The 21904-nt window shown below is 43.2% G+C and overlaps 1 protein-coding gene across 14 annotated transcripts in view; it reads left to right on the top strand.

Moving 5' to 3' along the window:
• Positions 1-21904, top strand: part of JADE2 (jade family PHD finger 2) — a 185340-nt gene that overhangs the window by 127026 nt on the left and 36410 nt on the right. For all 14 annotated transcript variants that reach the window (XM_074213548.1, XM_074213549.1, XM_074213542.1 and 11 more), the window contains 4 exons: positions 5252-5463; positions 6189-6356; positions 12287-12403; positions 20766-21254. In XM_074213548.1, the coding sequence (XP_074069649.1) occupies positions 5252-5463; positions 6189-6356; positions 12287-12403; positions 20766-21254 (986 nt within the window). The remainder of the gene's footprint in view (positions 1-5251; positions 5464-6188; positions 6357-12286; positions 12404-20765; positions 21255-21904) is intronic.

Below are 21904 nucleotides of genomic sequence, written 5' to 3'. Positions count from 1 at the left end.
AATTCCATTTCTGCCTTCTCTTTGAAGGCTCATAATCATTACTATCAGTAGGATTATAACTACAGTAGGCACTATGTAGGGAGAAGGTTGAGATAAGAATATTTAGGAAACTAAAAGCTGAGGACAGAGATTCTGAGAAGACTAATTGTGTTTTTGTGTATATTTGACCTATGTTCTCACTGTTTGTTGACTGTGGAATTTGAATGCTAAGCCCAGGGAACAGACAGCCACCCTGGCTCTCAGCCCTGGGGTATGGATAGCTCTTGGGGCCTGTTGGTATCCATATCACTGAAAAATTTACAGCCTAGCTAGCCATGTGTGCTGACAGGCATGAGGCCAGGGAAAGAAGATACATTTGCAGGTAACAGAAATTTCCACTTGGAATAAAGCAGATACTCCACAGAGACAGGGAACTTGGTCCAGTTTCACATTTCTCTCCAGACCACCTCCCATCCCTCCCCACCTACTAGGTCCCCTCCTTTTTGTCTTCTCCTCAGCCCAGGTACTTAGGTGTACCTGATACAGAGAAAAACCCTCAGGTGGGAGGAGATCCTTGTTCCTAAAATGAACTGGTCCAGTCATGGTGATCCTCTTAGATTTCTACCACCAAGGGGTAGAAGAAAACTGGAGAGGAAGAAAACACTACCATTGTTCCCTAAGTTATAGAAACCAGGGTGAGCCCAGGGCTCACTTCCATAGATCTATCTGGCTTTCATCTGTGGCCACTTGAGCAGGTAGAGTAGAAGCTTTATATTCATGTTGTCACCTGGCTGGCTACAGCACTTTGCCCTTCCTGTTCACCTGTCATATAGGGATGGTAATGCATTTCCTTGTCATAAGGCTGTTTCAAGGAAATCACTGTAGAAATGCATTACTGATATTAGTATTATATATCTCATTGCACTTTAAGTAGTATTATATTGGAGATCTATTGGGTGAAGGAAGAGACTGAGAACCTTGTTTCTGTTCTTTGCTGTATGGACTGTCTCCTCCCTGAGGGTAACCTTGAACAAGTCTCTTTTCCTCTTTTCTATTTAGACAAGATGATTTCCAAGGAGGGAGAGGAAATAGCATGGTGGGAAAAGCACTGGCTGAGGAGTCGAGATCCTAGGTTCAAATCTCACCTCCTGATCCCACCTGTGAGACCTAGGGCAAGTCATCTGATTTTCCTTGTCCTCGATTTTTCTCTTCTCTGGAACAAGGGGTTAAACCCGAAGGCCTCTGAGGTCCCTGCTAGATCCCTTGCCCCTCTTTGGTTTTTCCCAGCTCTGTTCTCAGCCTTAAAGCCCCTGGAGTCTGGTTGGCCCTAGTCATCATCAGTTCATTGCCCCTGGCACTGTGGGGCATTGGAAGATCTGAGAGGGGAACTTTCCCAGAGGAAGTAAAAGCATAGGGAACATGAGTGTGGGGACTAGGGGCAAACAGGAAATGGGGTGGGGATGAAGATCAGGGGAAAGGAGGAGGGGAGAGAGAGAGAAAACCCATTCTCCCTCATGATACTGGTGCTGGCCCTCGAAGGTCTGCACCACTGCCCGTGGTAGGCATCGGAGGCTTCACACCCTTAGGACCAAAAGCACTTGGCTGGTGAGATAGGGGTGGTGATGATTCCCCTTAAGTTTGAGCTCTTGGGGTTCTTTTCCCTGCCGATGATGGCAAGTTCTGAAGGAAGAAAAGAGGACAGAGAAGAGGAGGAAAAACCTGCTGGGCCTGCATTTCCCTGTAGCTTTGCTTATTGGAGGAGGCCAGTGGGTGTTTCTGGGCTTCAAAGGGTTAATGATTAAAGAGGGCTTGCCCGAGGGAGCAGGGGAGGGGGCTGGGGGGCAGCAGGGAGATGGGTCTGGCCAGGCCCCTGCCTGCTCTGGGCGGGTGACTCATTCCATGTGAAAGCTCCCTGGCCATGGGACTGCCTGGGAGAGCTTGGCCTGGGCAGGCCCGGGTGAGAAGGTGCCAACCCAGCTACTGAAGGATCTTTGGGAAAATGGTGTGAAGAGACTTGCCTATGCCAAATAATGCAAGTTCCCCACTGGTCCCCCACCCCCAAAACCACAATCACAGTGAACTTTCCTTTTGCTCCCTACCATCTGGAGCCACTGCTTCTGCTATATAGCAACATAATTCATGTTATGTTTAGAATCTACAATTTTTTTCCTTAAATAAGCCCAAAAACTCTCTTCCCCCCCCCCAAAAAAAACCCTCTGAACCTCAGTTCACCTTCATTGTAAAATGAAGCTCAGAGCCCCTCCCTCACAGGGTGGTTGTGAGACTCAGATGAGATAATGTAAAACAGTATATAACTTGTTATTATTATCATAGTAGGTAAAGGGTTCAGGAAAGATTTATGAAAAACATTGGAATCAATTACTAAAGAAGATTATATTTCTTTCCCTATGTGTGGCCTTCCTTAAAGGCAGGGAGATGGAACCATTGAATTCTACAGGTCTGTTCTCTCCTCTATGTGTATGCATGATGAGTAACTATGCTAGTGATGGGAGAGTTGGGGGAAAAAAAGTAGAAGTTCCCAAGAGTCTGAAAGGGAGGAAAACAATCCCATTTCTCCCAGAAATGGGTAGTGAGCTAGGAGATGAAATTTGACTTAATTGGAACTTTTGGCATCAGACTTTCAGTTTTATTTAATTGACATGAAAAGGGTCAGTCTTCCAAGTTCTAAGAATTATTGTTAGTCTTTAAGAGACTTGACCTTCCAGCATTTAAGCTGTCCGGTTGGATTTCTCTGTGCAGAATTTGATTTTGCAATTTGCAATTCAAATTTGAAATTGAATTTTTCCATCCATCAATGGGATGGAAGTTTTCTTCCCTCCTGATTTACCCATTTCAAGCTCAGGAGCATAGAATGGCCAGACCTTAGCAACAGCCAAGGATCTTATGAGGGCCAAGAATTGGCTGCTTTAATTAAAACCTGTTGATCTTCCTGATATGAACTATTCTTAGAAGGCTGGATATCCCCAGCCCTTGTCTAGGTTGAAGATGTCACCTTGCCCACCAGCCATATGTTGGATCTAAGAACTACTAGATGTGACAGGGTCTCTCCTCTCCAAGTCTCCTCCCAGGCCAGCTCTGTCTGATAACTAGTGTTCATCAGTTTGTTCCTTTAGATTCTTGACTCTTCAGGATATTAGGTTCAAAGAAAAGGACAGGAGAAATAAGGCAAACAAATTTGTCCTCAGGAATGCTAGGTTGGGCTAAGGAAAGGTGAGAGTTGGATGAAAAGGGAAGAATTTGGAACAGAGATGGAGTTTGGTAAATAAAGATATCAGGCTTTAAAGATATCAGGTTTCCTACCTTCTCCGTTTTAGAACCACTGGTGGGATTAAGCCAGTTCACCCCAGTTTGCCAGAACCAATACCTAATTTTATGTTGAGATTGGTGAACAGGCTAATTTATTTGAATCCCATCATTCCTCAGAACCCTTCCCAATTTATTACCTCATTTGATGCTGCTACCCAGTTTAGGATGTATAAAGCAAACTATTCTCATTTTACAGATAGGGAAGGTCATGCATGCTCCCAGAGAAAGGGTGACTTTTCCAAGATCACAAGGTAGAACCAGGACTCAGAATCAGTTCTTTTTTACTCCCAACTCCAGAGCTCTTTCCCACTATTAACACTCTGGAGGGTTAGATGGTTTTGTTTGAGTTAAAGTATTTTTGGCTTTTTTTTTTTTTTTGCAAGGCAGTGGGGTTAAGTGACTTGCCCAAGGCCACACAACTAGGTGATTATTAAGTGTCTGAGGCTTGATTTGAATTCAGGTACTCCTGACTCCAGGGCTGGTGCTCTATCCACTGTGCCATCTAGCCACCCTGAGTTAAGGTATTTTTGGACCCGACCCTGTGATCTCCTTGGTATAAGGAATTCATAATAAGGAGATTCCCAGCCATGCAGACTGGCATCTAATGGTCTAAGAGAGTGACCTAGGGAACTGAGAAATAAAGTGGCCTGCCTAGGAACATATTAATTATATTCAACAGGAACTATATACTATCTAAACTTCCCTAGTACCCAGCACAGGGATATAAAAAAAAAAAAACGGACAAGACCTGCGATTTCATTAGTGTAGGCATCTCCAGGGGCAAAACTCCTACCATTACAGATGAGCCACCTGTTTGTAACACTTTGTAAGAGGGACAGGACTTAAATCCAGGTCTTCCTGATACCAAGGCAAGCTTTCTGTCCTGACTCCCATAGCTGTCTTTGGTTCTTCGCTCAGCACATATTTTGTGATTTATGAATATTTGATGAATGAATGAGGTCAATTTCCCCTGGATCTTAAGTTTGAACTGAGGTATCAGTAAGCAGGGATGAGGGGAAAGACATTCCAAAACAAAAAAAATGCAGCAAAAGTAGTCTGCAGCAAAAGTAGTCTGGTTCCTAGAAGAGAATCTATCTTGGGTTAAACTGGATAAGAATTACATTATCTCTGCCTGTGAGAATTCTCCTACAAAAACACAGGGTATTCCAAGGGGGCAGGGACCACACCTTATCCAAATTCCTCATCTCCATGCAGTACCTTGGAAATAAGTATGAGCACAGTCTGAACCAGCCCAGAGGAGAGCCTGGGGATGGTCATCATGCCTGCCTCCTGCCTGAGACAATCCAGACAGGTGTTTGTCAGGCTCATTCTTGGGAATTTTTCGACCTATTTACAGAACCCTTCTGAGCATCTACAGCCTCCGGGGGTAGCTGCCTACTCAAAGTAAAACTAAGGATCGACTCTCAGAGAGGTCCTTACTGATCATCTAGCTCAGAGACATCAAACTCCCAAGGTGCTAAACCAAAATAAATTGTAATTGGGAAATGTTTAATAAAATAAATGAAAATGCACAATCACCTAGATAATGTCAATTTGTTGTTTTCTAAGTTGATATGCAACCTGTAGGTATTTCTTTCTTTGATAGAAACTACCTGGCTAGATTGTCAGATAAGGAAATTTAGTCCCAGAAAACCTTAACAACTTGTCCAAGGTGACAGCAGAGATTTTTACTGGGTCCTCTGATTTAAATCAACACTCTTTCCACTAGCTCATGCTTTCTCCCAGAGCACATAACCAGTTGATTATAAAAATCAGGTCTAGAAACTGAAAGATCTGTATATCTTTCCTAAATATCCTTTGCCTTGAAGCTTGACTTAATGCCTTCCAAGGAAGGCATCATCAGTTCCCTTAGGAACAGTTTGGGCCCCATCAGAAACACTCCCCTTATGACCTCCTTCTCAGAAAATTCTTTCTGTTTCCCCAGAAAAGCCAGAATTGGATGAGATGACCATGGAGAGGGTGTTGGAGGAGCTAGAGACTCTGTGCCACCAGAACATGAACATGGCCATCGAGACTGAGGAGGGGCTGGGCATTGAATATGATGAGGACGTCGTGTGTGACGTGTGCCGCTCACCAGAGGGCGAGGACGGCAATGAGATGGTGTTCTGTGACAAGTGCAATGTGTGTGTCCATCAGGTGAGCCTCAGCCCGGGACAGGTCCTGAACCACAAGAGTGGATAAGCATCATTCAGTGAGTGGATTGGGGGGGGGGGGGGGAATGGGATACCAACATAAGCATGGAGGAAACCCCAGACCATGAGACTGACTACACGAAAGAAAGGTGTGTTGGATTATGGCGGCTTCAAGTCTGTTTATTGAAACATCATCTCATAAGAAGACCATGGGAAGGAATGTGAAAGAGATTTGTATGAGAAATAGATGTGTGTGTGTGTGTGTGTGTGTGTGTGTGTGTGTGTGTGTGTGTGTGTGAGTGTGTGTGTGTGTGACTGCTCAAGAATAAAAATATGTTTGGGAATGGAACTGCATTTCACACCCTCACCTAGAATCGAGCTCTTCCTTGGAAGCCCGTCTTCCCCCGGTGTTCTCTGCCTTCGTGACCTAGAAGCTTTCCTCTGCCCCAGGGAACCATAGGCTATAGAGAAAGCACTGGAACAGTGGACCCCATAAAGTGATCTATCAGTCGATGGGCATATCCAGGTGTTCTTGTTTCAGGCAAGTTGGGGAGAATGTCCTGAAACATCTCATTTGATGAGGATGCTGATCTCTTGCCACCATAGCAGAAACCTTGGTGGGCCCTCCTTATACCATCACTTCCTGGAATGTTGGGGGATGAATGTGAGAGCTAGGTCTGGACTTGATGACTAATCTTCTCCTCTCCTCTCCAATCCCTCGGAGTATAGGCCTGCTATGGAATTCTCAAAGTCCCCACGGGAAGCTGGCTTTGCCGGACCTGTGCTCTGGGTGTGCAACCCAGATGTCTGCTCTGCCCCAAAAGAGGGGGAGCCCTTAAACCAACACGGAGTGGGACCAAGTGGGTGCATGTCAGCTGTGCCTTGTGGATACCTGAGGTGAGTGAGATCATGTTTCAGAGCCCTTTGTTAAGAGACCACTTGGGTGAAGGATGAACCACCTTAGTGTTCCTCAGGCTTCTTTGTGAGGTTAACCAGAAGGAAATCACGCAAATCTTTGTCCTGAGTGGAAAAGAAAATGTATTTTCTAAAAGAATAGTTCTTTTCTGTTGTATTTTGAAGGTAATCTTGTCCAGGCCAGAGAAAGCACCTTAACTGAACCATGCTGAGTTCTCTGTTATGGTTGGGAGGAAAGAGTGCTAGAGAATTAAGAGAAAGTGGATGACACCAGCAGTGTCAGGGACCTGGGAGCTGGAGCTGGCTCTGGGACTACCTGGGTGCCCTTCGAAGCACTTCATTTTTCTTTTCCACCTTTATGTATTCCCAATGTCTAGCACAATCCTTGGTGCATGATATAGCCTTAATGTTAGGTTCAATTGATTGAACTTAATTTCTTGTGTTTTTTTCCAAAACTCTCAAACTTTGGGCAGAGATATAGTTTTTAGATGATAAAGGTCTCAGGCAGCTAGGTGGTTCAGTGGATAGAGCACTGGCCCTGGAGAAAGTTCAAATCTGACCTCAGACATTTAATAATTACCTAGCTGTGTGACCTTGGGCAAGTCACTTTAACACCATTTGTCTTACAAAAACAAAATTAAATTTAAAAAAAATTAAAAGAAGATATAGGTCTCTTCTCTCAAGGGATATATAATTTAGTAGGTGTCATAGTGGACAGAGCACCAGTCCTGGAGTCAGGAGTTCAAATGTGATCTCAGCTTTGTGTCCCCTGGGTAAGTCCCTTATCCCTGTTTGTCTGTTCCCTCATCTGTAAAATGAACTGGAGAAGGAAATAGCAAATCCCTGCAGGATCTTTTCCAAGAAAATCCCAAATGGGGGGAGGGTACTCAGATACAACACACTAATGAACAGGGACAGGATGAAAGGAGAAAGAATGGAATAAATGAGAGTGGAGAGGAATAGAGAGGAGGGAGATACAGCTAGTGATAGCAACTGTGGGAAAAATATTGAAGCAACTTCTCTGGTGGACTTATGATAAAGGCAGCTCATCCCAGAGAGAGAGCCATTGGAATCTGAACACAGACTAAAGTACACTTTTTTTTCCTTCTCTCACTATTCTTAAGGTTTCTCATCTTTTTTTTAGGGGGTGAGGGGAGGGTTTATGATTACTTTCACAACAAGATTGTTATAATAATATAAAATAAATAAACAACAAAAAAAGAAAACCCCAAGAAGAGAAATATAACTGAAAGGACTGAATGACAAGGGCAGTCAGAAAGGGGCAGGATTGACTTCTGTGATCTTAGACAAGTTACTAACCTCTCTGTGCCTCAGTTTCTCAACGGCAAAATGAGGGATTTAGCCTCTAAAGCCTCTTCCAACTCTCAATCTGTTCTTTTTGACAGAGTCCTATCCACTGGTTTGTGGTAGCTTCTTCACATCCTTTCAAGCTCTCTTCCATTAGCTGATTTTCCATTCTGATTGCTTTGCTTTATTTTTGGAAAGTAAATATTTTGTCACCCTCTTTTCTTCCCCTCAATCACTTCATTTCCCAATAAACAGATTCTCATAAAATCCTCCTTTATAACAAAAAGTTATAGTTAGGCCAGACAAATTAAGACAGGGGCCCAGTCATGTGTACATGCTTCATTTATCTATGGGCCACCATACTCAGAAAGAGGAGGTATGCTCCATCTAGCAAGTTTCTCTTACTCATTTTTTCTAAGTTAATAAAGCAGAGAAAGGTGAATAAAATACATGTTTAAGGCAAAAATAATTAATTAATTTAATTAATTTAAATTAAATAAATAATTAAAAATGAATTATAGAATTATAGAAATTATAGAAATTATAGAACATAAATAAACTGGAGTAGTATATGGTAAGGTAATATTCAGAATGATTATCCTAGGGCGGCTAGGTGGCGCAGTGGATAGAGTACCGGCCCTGGAGTCAGGGGGTACCTGAGTTCAAATCTGGCCTCAGACACTAAATTACCTAACTGTGTGGCCTTGGGCACGCCACTTAACCCCATTTGCCTTGCAAAAACCTAAAAACAAAAACAGAATGATGATCCTGAGATTCTATAGGATTCAAAATTAATTTCTTCCCCTCTCTGGCACTTGGGAAAAGTCTAGTCCAACCTCCTCATTTACAAATTGGAAGATGAGACCCTTTCCATCTTTAACAGTCTCTGATTTCAAGCGAGGATTTTCTATCACACTTGGAACAAACTTCCTTCAAGCTTTTTTCCATCAGAGACTTAAAATGATTCTGGAAATCTCCAGGGTGAGGGAGGGATGGGGCAGGGGGAGAGGCCCAGAGAAGGTGGATTGCAGGCCCTGCCTGGAACGTTGCTGAGTCATGTATCCATCCATCCATCTATCCATCCATCTCTCTCTCCTCTCCTAACACCTTGGGGCCTGGCCTGCCTCCTCCCCTGCCCAGTCAGGCCCTGGCTGAGGGCCCCGCCTCACCAGCTCAGCTGCTGATTGGTCAAGCAGGCTGAACTGGGCTTCTTGGAGTTTGCTGCCTGTTGTCTCTGGGATCTGAGAACAGAGTGAAAGTGGAGTAGGGCAAAGGCCAGAGATAGGAGTGTGAGCCCTTGGGGGCAGGGTTGGCTCTTGGCACTAAAGCCTCTGGTCTCTTTTAAGAAAGATGAAGCTGTACCCCTCTAGGCTAATGTAGTCTATGTAGGTTTCCCAGCTAAAGGATCCCTTTTTTTAGAGGTAGAGATCCTTCTCGGAATTCTGCCTTTTTTCTGCCACTTTTTCCAGCTTAATGCACTAAGAATGGTATAAATAGCAACAATAATAATGACAATAATACTGAGTGTTCTGTCATACTTAAACAGTGAACAGGTTGGAGTCAGAAAGCCTATGTTCAAATATTAAGACTTTTAATTATTACCTGCATGACCATGGGCTTCAGTTTCCATTTCCTTATCTATGAAATGGCCTTTAAGGTCCCTTCCAGCTCTGGATCTTTGGTGCTGTAATTTTCCTAAATCAGTGTTAGTCCTAATTGGGTTAGAGCTCATAGTTTAATTCAGCAACTATTTATGAAGTATCCACAGTTGTTAAGCATTGTTTTAAGGGGTTGAGGATGCAAAGACACAGTCACTGTCTTTGTGCATTGTCATTTTGCTGAACTCATGGATGAAGTCAAAGTTGGCCCATTCTGGGCCAGAACTCTCAACTGTCAGATGAAATCCCCATGCTGGGTTTCTTGGATGTATCCATTTTTATTTGTGTTGTGGGAAATAACCCTTTTTCTTCTAAGGGTAGGAAAAGCAGACAGAATAGCCAGTCTGTTAGAAACCTGGGGGATAGGGAACTATAGTTGCTTAGAAGACTTTTCCCTTCCCTTGAAATCCTAAAGAGATACTGAATTTCCCCTGTTGTGACCCATGGGGGACACCTTTATTCCTACAAAGCTGAAAGGGAGGAATCTAACTTTTTGCTAAGAGTAGGGCTTCTCTGCCATCCCTTAAATTAAACTTTAACACCTCATTAGATAAAAGGTGACAGGACCACAAGCGTCCCCTGGTGGCAAATTAGAAGGAGAAAGTTGGGGTTTAGGGGGTGCTGAGGAGAATTATTGCTAAGAAGAGAGTCATAATCATCCTTTCTTACTACTTCCAGGGGCAACCTGGAGAAAGGGACCCAGGATTGCAGGACTCTAAATTTAGCTTTCTTTATAGAATATAAAAATAAATAAAAACAACAAAAAAGAAAACCCAGGTACTTTTATTATTTTTAGAATACATTTTTATTTTTGTTTTTGTATCAACTATATTTCCTATCATACCCCTTTACCTTCCCCTCCCCCCAGAGAGTCATCTCTTAAAATAGACTGAAAAAAGAAAAATTCAGCAAAACTAAATAACATATAGAAAAGTAAACAATATTCTAATAAGTCCTCCCATTGTTGTAAACAAACAAGATAGGGGCCTTCTCATGGCCCTTCAGGGCCAAGTTTGGTCATTTCCATTTCTTAACCTTCAGTTTTGATTGTTGTTGTGAAGGTCTCCCTCCTTCCTCTCCCTCCCTTTTATATCATTATTTTCCTTCACTTTGCATCAATTCATATAAGCCTTTATATCCTTATCTTCATATTGTATTTTTAGGGCATATCTGTATTCACATATCACAATTGATTTAGTCATTCCTAGCTGATAGGCATCTACTTTGTTTCTAGTTATTTACTGCTATAAGGAAGTGTTATTATACCCTACATAGGTGAATGCGGGATTTTTCTTTTTGGCATTGCCCTTTTTGTGGTATGTGCTTAACAGTGGCATAGATCAAAAGATAGAGATATTTTTATTCATTCTTTCTGAATAATTCTAGATTGTTTTGCAAAAAGGTTGGACCACTTTATAGTTCCACCGTCTATTAATATGCCCATCTTTTCCCCCAGATCTTCCAACAATGACCATTCCCATCTTTTGTCATCTTGAAGTTACATCAGTCTTTCTCCTACCGAAGGATGCTGTGAGGGAGGCACTGCAGAGAACTGTTCATAAGGTCAACTTTCCAGGGACAAAAGCCAGTGTCAGATTAGGGACAAGACCTTGGGCTCAGGTTGCCCTAGGCCTTTTTCAGTGTTGTGGGTGACTTCTGGTCCTCTGCTGGTCAGAGTGAATCATTCAGAAGACACAAACAAGATCAAATTTCTCTCCTGTCCAGTGCCTCCTTTATATAACTGCCATGATAAATATTCCTGAGATGAAGGTCTGCCCATGACCTTCCCCAGCCCTCTAGTCCACCACCCAGCACATCTTGCCCATGGCAGATACTTGAGTTCCTTAAACACTTATTGAATTGAATGAAAATGGAGAGAAGTAGTGTTCACTGAAGAGGAAAATATAGGCTATTTGACTTAAAAGGCACAGACAGCGGCATTCCTGACTATTTTCCACATTTCTTAAGATCTCAGTTCTTCAGTGGTATTAGGTCTGTAATGAAATATAAGAGGAAGCATCACTAAGTCATCACTGACTTATGCTACCAAAAGTAGAAGCACCTATTGTTTCATTTGAAAATCCCATGTCTTTGGGCAAGTCAGCTGAGTGGAATGTTTTTAGTGCCTTCTTTCACATGAGGCAAGGACATTTTCCCCAGGAGAATATTCTCTTGGATTCAGAATTCTCACTACTAGCAGGGGCTGTTAGCTTGAGGAAAAAACATGCCCATGCTCCTTACTTCCAAGATTTAATTCAGAAGCGTTTATTAAACAACTGCTGTGTACAGGGATGCTTTGTTGAGTGCTAGGATGGCACAAGTCCTTGCCCTCCTGTAACCTTCCTTGAGGGTAGGACCTGGTGTCATCTGTGGCAGGGGATCACACAGCAGAAAAACAGAACATAGCTTGACCTCAGGTAGCCAACAGTCAAATCAGGGAGGCACCTTGTTTCCATATGGAGACAGTGATGCAGTAGAGGAAAGGTATTATAGTACAGGTATAAAAAGACTGTGAAAAGATCACTGGACCCAGAGTCTAGAGGCCCAAGTTTGCATTAGCTCAGCTCCATCATTTCCAGGCTTTTCCAGATGGGAGAAAATCATTTAATTTCGAAGAACCTAAATTTCCTCTCCTGTAAAATGAGGGAAATCATCTTCTCACTGCCTGCTTTAAAATAGTCTAAGAAAAGACCTCTGAAAACCTGATGCACTAGGGAAGGGGAGTTCTTACGGCAGCAGGAAGATTCAGCATTTATAAGCATGGCCCATATCTGCCCCTCCATGCCTCACCCACAGAACTCCATTTTCACTATATTACATTTTCTCTTGTTTTAAAATGACTGTAAATACTTTGACATTTCTTAGAAGTGAGTTTTCACACAAATGGTCAGGGAACTTGGGCCTGCAGTACCACAGTTTCAAATCCTTGATTTGTGTTACTCCCAGGTCAGTATTGGATGTCCAGAGAAGATGGAACCCATCACCAAGATCTCCCACATCCCTGCAAGCCGCTGGGCCCTGTCCTGTAGTCTGTGCCGGGAGTGTACGGGGACATGTATTCAGGTAGACGCACTTGACTGCCTGGAGGGAGAGGGCAGGATGATGGGGGGATGGGAGGAGCCCAGGAATGGAGCCTGCCTGGGCCATCACTGCACTCTGGGCAACTGAAGTCAACAGTAAGTCAATCAGCAAGTATTTATTAAGTTTCTCCTTTGTGTCAAAGTCATGAGAGACAAAAAAATAAAAGTGAAACAGTGCCTTCCCTTCTCCAGGAGCTTATGTTTCTGCTCTGTCATGTGATATGCCTTGGTTAAACTGAGATTTGTTTGGTGGGTTTTTTTATTGCGATTTTATTTTATTTTTCTGATTACATACTATGGTAGTTTTTCACCATTTATTCATTTGCAAGTTTATGAGTTAACATTTTTCTACCACCCTCTTTTCCCTCCCCCACTCCTCATAGTGGTGAACAGTCTGATAGTTAAAAGTTGTACATGTACATTTGGGTTTTAACATATTTGCATATTTGTCATTTTGTGTAAGAGGAATTAGAGTTAGGGGGAAAGAAAGAAATCCATGAGATAGGAAGGAAAAACATAAGAGAAATTTTTAAAAAGTGAACATGAGATGCATTCAGATTTCATGGGTTTTTCCCCTCTGGATGGGGATATGCCCATAGCAGGTCTCTAAACTGTGACTTGTAACAAATTTTAGTCTAAAAAGCCCAAGGTCTCCTACTCATCCAGGACCATCTGCAGACATCCTGATTCATATCTGGAGGAGAAAGTGAGGCTGTGACTTTGCACAGCACCCTCTCACTCTCTGGGAGACCACTAACCAATTCCCCATCTCTCCATGGGCTTCAGCGTTCTCACTGGCTGGACTGGAGCGTCCCTGAGGTTCCTCCTGCCTCTGCCATTCTGGGGTGGCTGCCCATTTGTGCAGGGCTTCAGAGAAGAGGGAGGTATGCCCCAGTACAGTCTGGGATGGCCCAGGAAAACCCATCACAGGTAGGACTAGAAGTGAAACAGAGAGAACAGGAAGGGCCAGAGGAAGGAGGTGGGGAGGGGAGGGATCTTTCAAGGCTTGGGAAATAATGAGTAAGGAAGAAAGAATAAAATTGGCAAGCTTGGGTGATTATTCCAAGCTGGAACTTATTAGGGAAAATTCAGTACAATTTAAGAGAAACATATTAATCATTCACTGTGTGGGTAGTCTTCTGCTTGGTGTTAGAGAAGAGAGTTGAGATAAGACATGGCCTCTGTCTTACTGGAGCTCACATTTGAATTGTGGAATAAAACACGAACATCATCCATAGCATTATATGAATAGAAAATTAGTGAAATATAAGTAAGGTAATTATTTCCAGGGAAGTTATTATTTCTAGGGGAATCAAGGAAGACTTCCTGAAAGGGGTGACATTCAAGTTGGATCTTAAAGGAAAGAAACTCAATAGGCAAATGTGGATAGTGAAGACATTTCAGGCATAGGAAACAGTGGTGGGAATGCAGGAAAAGCAGGAGGAGAGCGGAAAAAATAGTGCATTGAGCTGGGAGCATAAAGTTTATGGAGAGGAGTAATTTGAGAAAGGTAACATGGCACAAATTATAGAGAGCCTTGAATACTGGACAGGGGAGTTTAGTTTTTACTCAGTGGATAGTAGGGAACCCTGAAGATATTTTAGCAAAGGATTGGCACAACCATATCTATAGTGAAGGAAAGTTAATCTTGCAGTGATCTGAAGGATGAATCAGAAGTAGAAAGGCCATTGTGGGACTCCTACAATTAGCCAGGAAGTAGGTAAGAAGAGCCTTACATGGGGATAATGGCAATGGAAATTATCAGTATTGTAGACTTGTTAGAAGAACCCATAACTGATGTCATATGAGAGATGAGCAAAGCATCAAAATATCATGATCTTATTAATATGTTATGATTAATGTTATTACTGTTAGAAACAAGAATTTTGCTCATCATAGAGGGAAAAACATCTGAAGATAGTCCTTGGCCAGGTTCAAATGAAAGGTCAAAAGCAGATTAATTAATGACTTCACATTTATAGGATGCTTTAGGGTTTGCAAAGTACTTCATATCTCTTATCTCATTTGATCCTCACAACAATCCTGTGAGGTTGGTTATCACTTACTACAGTAATATTTTTGCTTTCTTTTGTTTTGGAAGCAATCAGGGCTAAGTGACTTGCTCATGGTCACATAGCTAGTAAGTGTCTGAAGACAGATTTGAATTCTGATCTTCCTGTCTCCAGAGCTGGTGCTCTATCCACTTGGCCACCTAGTTATGCCTCAGCAATATTATAATAGTAATTTTAATTAATAGTACAATATTATCCCCCCCCCCCCCACATCTTGCAGACAAGGAGAGAAATTTAGAGGCTAATTGTCTTACCAAATTCACATTACCCCAAGCTTTCTGAATCCAAGTTCAGTGCTCAATCCACTCTTCTTTTCCTTGAAGATCACAAGTCAGTTAGAATAACATATCCCAGCATTTTCCACAGCCTCAGGAACCCCCAGCAAGTAGGGATTTGCCCAAACCTGTGGTTGATAGGAATTCCCAGATAACAAGAGTTATCTGCCCTGATCCAGCTTCCCTTTCCCGACGAGAGCTGTGTCTCAGCCAGTGTTTCCTGTGTACAGAGTCCCGTGCTTAGCCTTTTGGAGAAGACCAAGGTCTTTAGGACTTGGACCTTGCTTTCAGGAGTTCTCTGCTCTGTGCAACACTGCCTCTCACCACACACACAAGTCCTGAATCTGGGATCACACAGGTTAAGACGGGCAAGGGAACAGGAGGAAAAACAGGACTCAGCCTGGGTTCCTTCACCTCTCTGAGTCTCCTGACTTTCCATCTTGAAAATGAAAGGGTTCTGACCCACACAGTCCATTCATCCATGCATTCCACCAACATCCATGAGGTGACTGTGATGTCCCAACATTGTGGGTACAGAAAAGTAATTATAAAATATAGGCACAATAATTCTGGAGTGGAGGAAGAGCAGAGTACCTGAGTGGAGACTTGAAGCTGGCTTCCTCTTCTAAGAGGCAGGCACGAGCAGCTCGACTTCACCTTTCTGTTTGTTTCCTGCCTCCTGAGAGGAACAAACAATAGTTAGGCTTGTACCCAACAGTCAGAGGCATGGTGGCAAGGCAGTATAAGGAGGGGGTGGTCATGCCCACCCCTGGATTTTTCCAGAAGTTCCTGCTAAGTAACCAATGACTTATTAATTAATTTGCTTTTGGCTTTTTTTATTTTCTTTTTGAGTAGAAAACTAACAACGATACCACTTATCATCTGATAGAAGAGGAACTTAATCTGAATGAAGTTTCCATTGGGATCTCCCCAAGGTAACATGGCAGTATTTTACCTTGGAAGACTACCTCCGAGGGCTTCAAGGCCTGGAGGATCATTGGGCTTGGTCAAGGAAAGAACATTAGTTTTCTTTCAACACCCTAGGAAGATGGCTATGGCCACTATTAGTATCTTCACTTTATAAATGAGGTCATTTTAGTTATTATCTCAGGCTTAACATCAGCAATGGAGGCATCAAGATGCAATGGGAAAGAGCAGGTTTAAACCCTCCTTCCCTTAATTTCTTCAGATTTGTATGCTAGAGTTGAACCAGATGATTTCTGAGGTGTCTTATGGTAGTAAAATTATGATTCTACGATTATTGCACTTGTGCAGGAAAAGGCTAGGAAAATTTGTTAATTAGAAAGAAAATCCAGATTAAGTCTGTCTTTTGACCTCTGTAGCTTTGCTTTTGTTATGATTATGGAACATCCACAACCGAGAATGACTCGGACCTCTCTGAAACCCTCAGAACCTTTGCATATAGACAGTATTATGGTGGAGAAGGAAGGAAGATGGAACCTCCAGAGAAACAAAAGAGATTTTAATTCTGTGTTGATGTAAGAAAGGAAAAAATGTGGCTGTATGCTTTTTATGGTCCAAGCTTGCCTGGTTAGTTTGAGACTGTCTGTTCTTAGGGTCCAGTTTTGTTGTGTCGTATAGAGGCAGATTAGCTTATCACCACACCATGAAACTTTCCAGTGGTTTAGTTTTAAGCATCCCCAGATGTTCTTCCAGTAGAGACACATTGTCATTCACTGGTTAGCTTGCACAATGAAATTACCATTTTGGCTACCAGACAAGAAAACTCAATCAGGGAAACTTATGGCTTGCAAAACCACCCATAAGAATGGTTCTCTCTACAAAATTGACTCCTTGGAAGCAGCATTGTAGAAGTCCCATAGTTTTGGTGATTTACATATCCAGTTGTCTCCACTGATGGGCCATCTGCCTTTCCCTCCAAGTCTTCTAGATGCCCAAGCTCCAGACTCAAAGTCTAATCATTGCTGTTACCCCTGTCATAGGGGTTCATTGTTAGGGAGTCTAGCATGGCAAGTGGCAGCAATAAATCACACTCCCAGAATAGAAAGAAAGAAGATGCATCAGGGAATAAATTTGGGGAAAGCAAGAAAACTGGCTCTTTATATGAGTCAGGAAAAAAACAAAGTTAGCATTTTCTGTAATGCTTTAAGATTCACAAAGCACCTTCCTCACAATCATCCTGGAAAGTAGGAAGTGCACCTACCCCCACTTTATAGATAAGGAACAGAGATTCAAAGAGGAAAAGTGATTAACCCAAAGCTCACACAGCTTCTGACCATCTCTTACACTGGCTCTAAGTGAACATTTTGTAAGCCCAAGGAGCTGAACTCCCTCTTCTCCCTCTTCTCCCTCTTTACTCCCCACTACTACATTGTGTTAGGCACCTGGAGGAACATAAGAGATCGGCTAAGTAGAGAGGCAAGACACCCTTTAAACAATTAGACAACAATGCTGTATGTGACAAATATAATAGGAGTTCAGAGCCAGGCATAGTCCCTATGAGCAGAGGTAGCCATGGAAGTCTTATTGGAGAAGGTGGGCTTGGAGCTGGGCCATGAAGGATAGGATAGAGTTGATGATAGAGAAAGCCTACCTGATCAGTCAAAAGCAGAAGGCTCGGAAAATCAGAGAAGATTGAGGTAGGCTTAGGGAGTCTGGGGTTATGGGAAGTTAGTCCTTGTTCTTCACAATTCAGTGATACTGTGCAAGTAGATCGCTTTTCTTTTCCTCCCCCCCGCTTTTTTTTTTTTTTTTTTTTGGTTTTTGGAAGGCAATGGATTAAGTACTTGCCCAAGCTAGGTAATTATTCAGTTTCTGACGTCGGATTTGAATTCAGGTCCTCCTGACTCCAGGGCTAGTGCTCTATCCACTGCGCCACCTAGCCACCCTGGGAGATCACTTTTCAGAAAAGATCCCAAATTTGGTTTTGCTTGGGATCTCTAAAGAAAGGCAAAAAGCTTGGATGAATGAGACCTACTGGGAAAGATGGAAGTCACTGACATACTTTATTGTTAAGATGTTGGACAGCACAGAATAAAAATGGCTAAGTTGAAAAGAGGGTATTTATGTCTTTCTTTTTTTTCAAGAATCTGGTGCTGGAGAAGAGACAAGGAAATAAATGCAACTCCTTTTTGTTGGAGACACAGAAAATTGAAGATGGGGTGCTGTATACACTCAGACATAGTTGCTATTTGGTTTGGCTTAATCCTATTACAGAGGAAAGCTCAGTGGTGAAGGGTATAGCATGGAATTACTCTGAAAGAGAAACAACAGCTAAAGCTCAAAATTTTTCTATAAAAAAACTTGATGCCATCTGAAATGCCCCTCTTGTTGCAGATGCATGGGGTGGGAAGGGTGAAGAAAGTCAAGGGAGTTGGACCTTCAGTGTCTGCCATGTAACCATGCATCCATCACTCCTTGGTTGTTGGCCTGGCCAGTTAGTTCTGGCTGCCCTGCCCAGGGTAGGAGTGCTACTCCAAGGACTCTATAAGGGGTTATGTAATGGTTTGCTTTTGCCCGGTGCAAAATAAACTATTGAACTCAATCAATCAGAATGGTTCCCCCTAAGGGAAAAAAAGACACTAAATCTGTCTTTGGCATAATATCTATAGTCATTTCTGATTCACAGTCAGTTGCCTGAGAGATTACATTTTTCCCTCTGGCTAGACAACAGGTTCCCATCATGGGACTTCACCAGTTATTCTAGAATTTAGAACTAGAATATCCTCCCATATTGCTGCTTAGTCATTTTCAGGCATATTTGACTCTTTGGGACCCATTTTTGGAATTTTTCTTACCAAAAATACTGCAATAGTTTGTCATTTCCTTCCTCAGCCCATTTTACAAGCAAGGAAACTGAGGTAAATAGGGTTGAGTTATTTCCCCTGGGTCATACAAATAGTAAGTGTGTAAGTCTATATTTGAACTCAGGTCTTCCTGATTCTACATCCAATGCTCTATCCACTGAACCACCTCATTGTCATTAAATGTCTACATCTTACCAAAAAAATGGAGAACGTGTTTTTGTAAATAGCCAAATCTGCCTCCCTTGTCTTACAGAGAGGGAACAGACACCCCTGAGACAGGGCTTGCTCATAATCCCAAGGTCAGTCTCTGAAGCCAGAACCACTGGCTCTAAACCTGGTAGTCCTGTGACTTCACCACAGTAGATCAGGAGGCAGAGGCCCTAACCAGCTCTGCAAGTCCCTCTTTTCCTAAAGAGTAGCTTTATGTAAAATTTCTAAATCTGGGATCTCCAGTCATCAGCTCCTCAGAAATGGCTTATTAGTGTAGCTTAAGTAGCCATTAACAGCTGCGGTGGGCAGGTTTCTTGTGGGTTGTTGTTTAAACAGTCACCCACTGCCCTGCCTTTAATGAATGGAGCTGAGGCAGGAGGGCTGGCTGCTTAGGACAGAACGGTCTCTGGCTGGGCAGCCGGCTTCCTTGAGGAAGTGGGTGGGAAGTTTGGTTGCATGGATGGACAGAGTGTGAACAGCAACTCTCTTCAAGGGGAGGGGAGCTCTGCCACTCTGATAACCTGGTGTGCCTCAGTTGTTAGTAGGGTCTGCTAAGTGAATTGTGGTCACTTCTGATTTCTGAAAGCAAAAGCCAATTAGAATCTGTGAACTTCCATGCAAAAGGCCTCACTTCAAGGTTGCTCAGAGTCTTTGAAAGGAGAGTCATCCTCTGAAGGAGGCTGCCCCACACACAGATGCAGAGTGAAAATTACCACTGGACTGTTACTGGTGGGCAAGGGTTAGTTCTATATATGAATAGTCTTCAGTATGACTTAAAAATAAATGCAGTTTCTGTCGAGGATCATCCCTGCTTCTATGCATTAATTGGGGTGATCATAATAACATTTCTAGCTTAATTATACAACCCATTCCTTCCCAGACTCTCTCATACAGCAACATACATGTTGCTCCATCCCCCCACCCCCTGCATCTGCCTTCTTCCAATGGTCCCTTTTCTCTCCTCCACTGCAGAGAATTCCTTGCTTCCATCCATCTCAAATTAAGGGTCACTTGACGTTCAAAGCCTTTCTAGAATCCCAACTGCCCTCCCTCTCTACTATATGTGAAATTCGTTTTATATTTGTTCTTGTATTTATCCATGATATCTTCCCCCATAGAATGTAATTTTCTGGAAAGCATGGACTGTTTTGTTTGCATTTCCCACATTATTCTCAACACTTTGCTGGGAATAGCCTCTAATAAAAGTTTGATAAATGTTTGTTAATAGCTTGATAAAGGGACTGGGGCGGGGGGGGGGGGGGGGGCTTTGCCATCACCAGCCACTGCTGATCCAAACTGGTCTTATTTAGCTAATTCGGTGTGTCCACACTGACTTCCTAGGGATTCATGATAGGAACGTTCCCATTCTGCTTGGGAAAATGTTCAGTATGGTCATGATAGGGCCCCACCCAGATCCAGCTCATTGGAAAAAATGAGTTTGAAGTCTATGGACTTGGGTTCAAATCTCAGTTCTCTAACTTTCTACTTATGTGAGTCTAGATAAGTCACCTCACCCCCCAGAGGGGTTGTTTCCCCATTTCTAAAATGAGTGCATGAGTAGGTGGGTTTCTTATTGTTGCTATAATATACTACAAATCCCACAGGTCTGAGAATATTGTGAGCTCAAAACTAACCAAGTCTTAACTTGAGTGACTCAAATTCCCAAGTGTTTCCTAGACTTGACATAAGTGAAAGACCTGTGTCGTCTGCCATTAGACAAGGACAGCTTCCTGGAGGAGCTCTAAAGCCTTTCATGCCATGCACTGGACACAGTAATTGAATGCTTTCCGGTTAGACTGATTCTCAGTTCAGGACATCAGGTTGGGCCACCCAGGCCTTTACCTGAGCCCTCTGCTCCCTGCAAAAGGGCATGTGGCCAGAGGGTTACCCAGCCTAGGGAAGGGTTTTCTCCTTCTAGTCAGCTCCCTTTGCATGTCTCCTTGACTCTCCAGACCATGTACTTTGGGTGGAATCCAATGTGTCCTTTTCTCTCCTGGCAGTGTTCTATGCCATCCTGTATCACTGCTTTCCATGTCACCTGCGCCTTCGACCACAGCCTGGAAATGAGGACTATTTTAGCCGATAATGATGAAGTGAAATTCAAGTCCTTCTGCCTAGAGCATAGTAGTGGGGCTCCAAAGCCCCCTGAGGAGGCCCGGGGAGTAAGGGGAGAGGCTGGCCCCGTGTCTGAGCCCAGCCAGGCGGCCTTAGACTTGGAAAAGGTGACCTTGAGGAAGCAGAAGCTGCAACAGCTGGAAGAAGCCTTCTATGAACTTGTGAAGCCTGAAGAGGTGGCAGAGAACTTGGACCTTTCGGAGACCCTTGTGGATTTTGTCTACCAGTACTGGAAGCTCAAGAGGAAATCTAACTGCAACAAACCCCTCTTGACTCCCAAAACGGATGAGGTGGACAACTTAGCTCAGCAAGAACAAGACATCCTATACCGGCGGCTCAAGCTGTTCACGCACCTTCGGCAGGACCTGGAGCGGGTGAGTACGTGCTACCAACCCCTGGTCCTACCTTCCCTGGTCCCCAGCCCCAGCTCCCCTTGAGGAAAACTGTTTGCCTCAGCCCTAAGAGTGAGGGAGTAGCAAAGGTTGCCCATGGTCTGGGAGACAACTTTTGGCAAGTTGTCCTTGGGGACTTGTGTCCTCAGGGCTATAGCTCTGCTCCACTCCTGGAAATAGAACTCTTTGTATGGAGAAGATGATGGTGTATCAAGGTAAAAGAGACTTTAGAGATTTTCTGATACAACCCTCTCACTTTGAGGATTAGGAAAGGGAGAGACTCAAAATGGGAAGTACTAGGTAAATTATACAAGCAACAAATATTTCTAAGAAATAGTATGATTCTCACATATCAGGGCTAGAAGGCACCTGACATGTCATCTCGTCCAGCCTTCCAATCCTCTTGGGTGCTGAGAAGAATTTGTTCCTAGAGCCCTGTACTGGATTTCTGAAGCAAAAGTAGCGTAAGGATTTCAGAAATTAGTGTAGTGGGTGGAGCACTGGACATGGAGTCAGGAAGATCTGAGTTCAAATGTGACCTCCCTGGCTGAGTCACTTACCTTTGTCTGCTTTAATTTCCCTGATTGTGGGATCATTTGAAGAGACTAATCACAATAATAATAGCACCCACC

The sequence above is a fragment of the Macrotis lagotis genome, chromosome 1 (assembly GCF_037893015.1).
Source record: "Macrotis lagotis isolate mMagLag1 chromosome 1, bilby.v1.9.chrom.fasta, whole genome shotgun sequence".
Taxonomy (NCBI): domain Eukaryota; kingdom Metazoa; phylum Chordata; class Mammalia; order Peramelemorphia; family Peramelidae; genus Macrotis; species Macrotis lagotis.
Note: the sequence above shows the minus strand (reverse complement) of the source record. Positions and strands in the feature narration are given on the sequence as shown.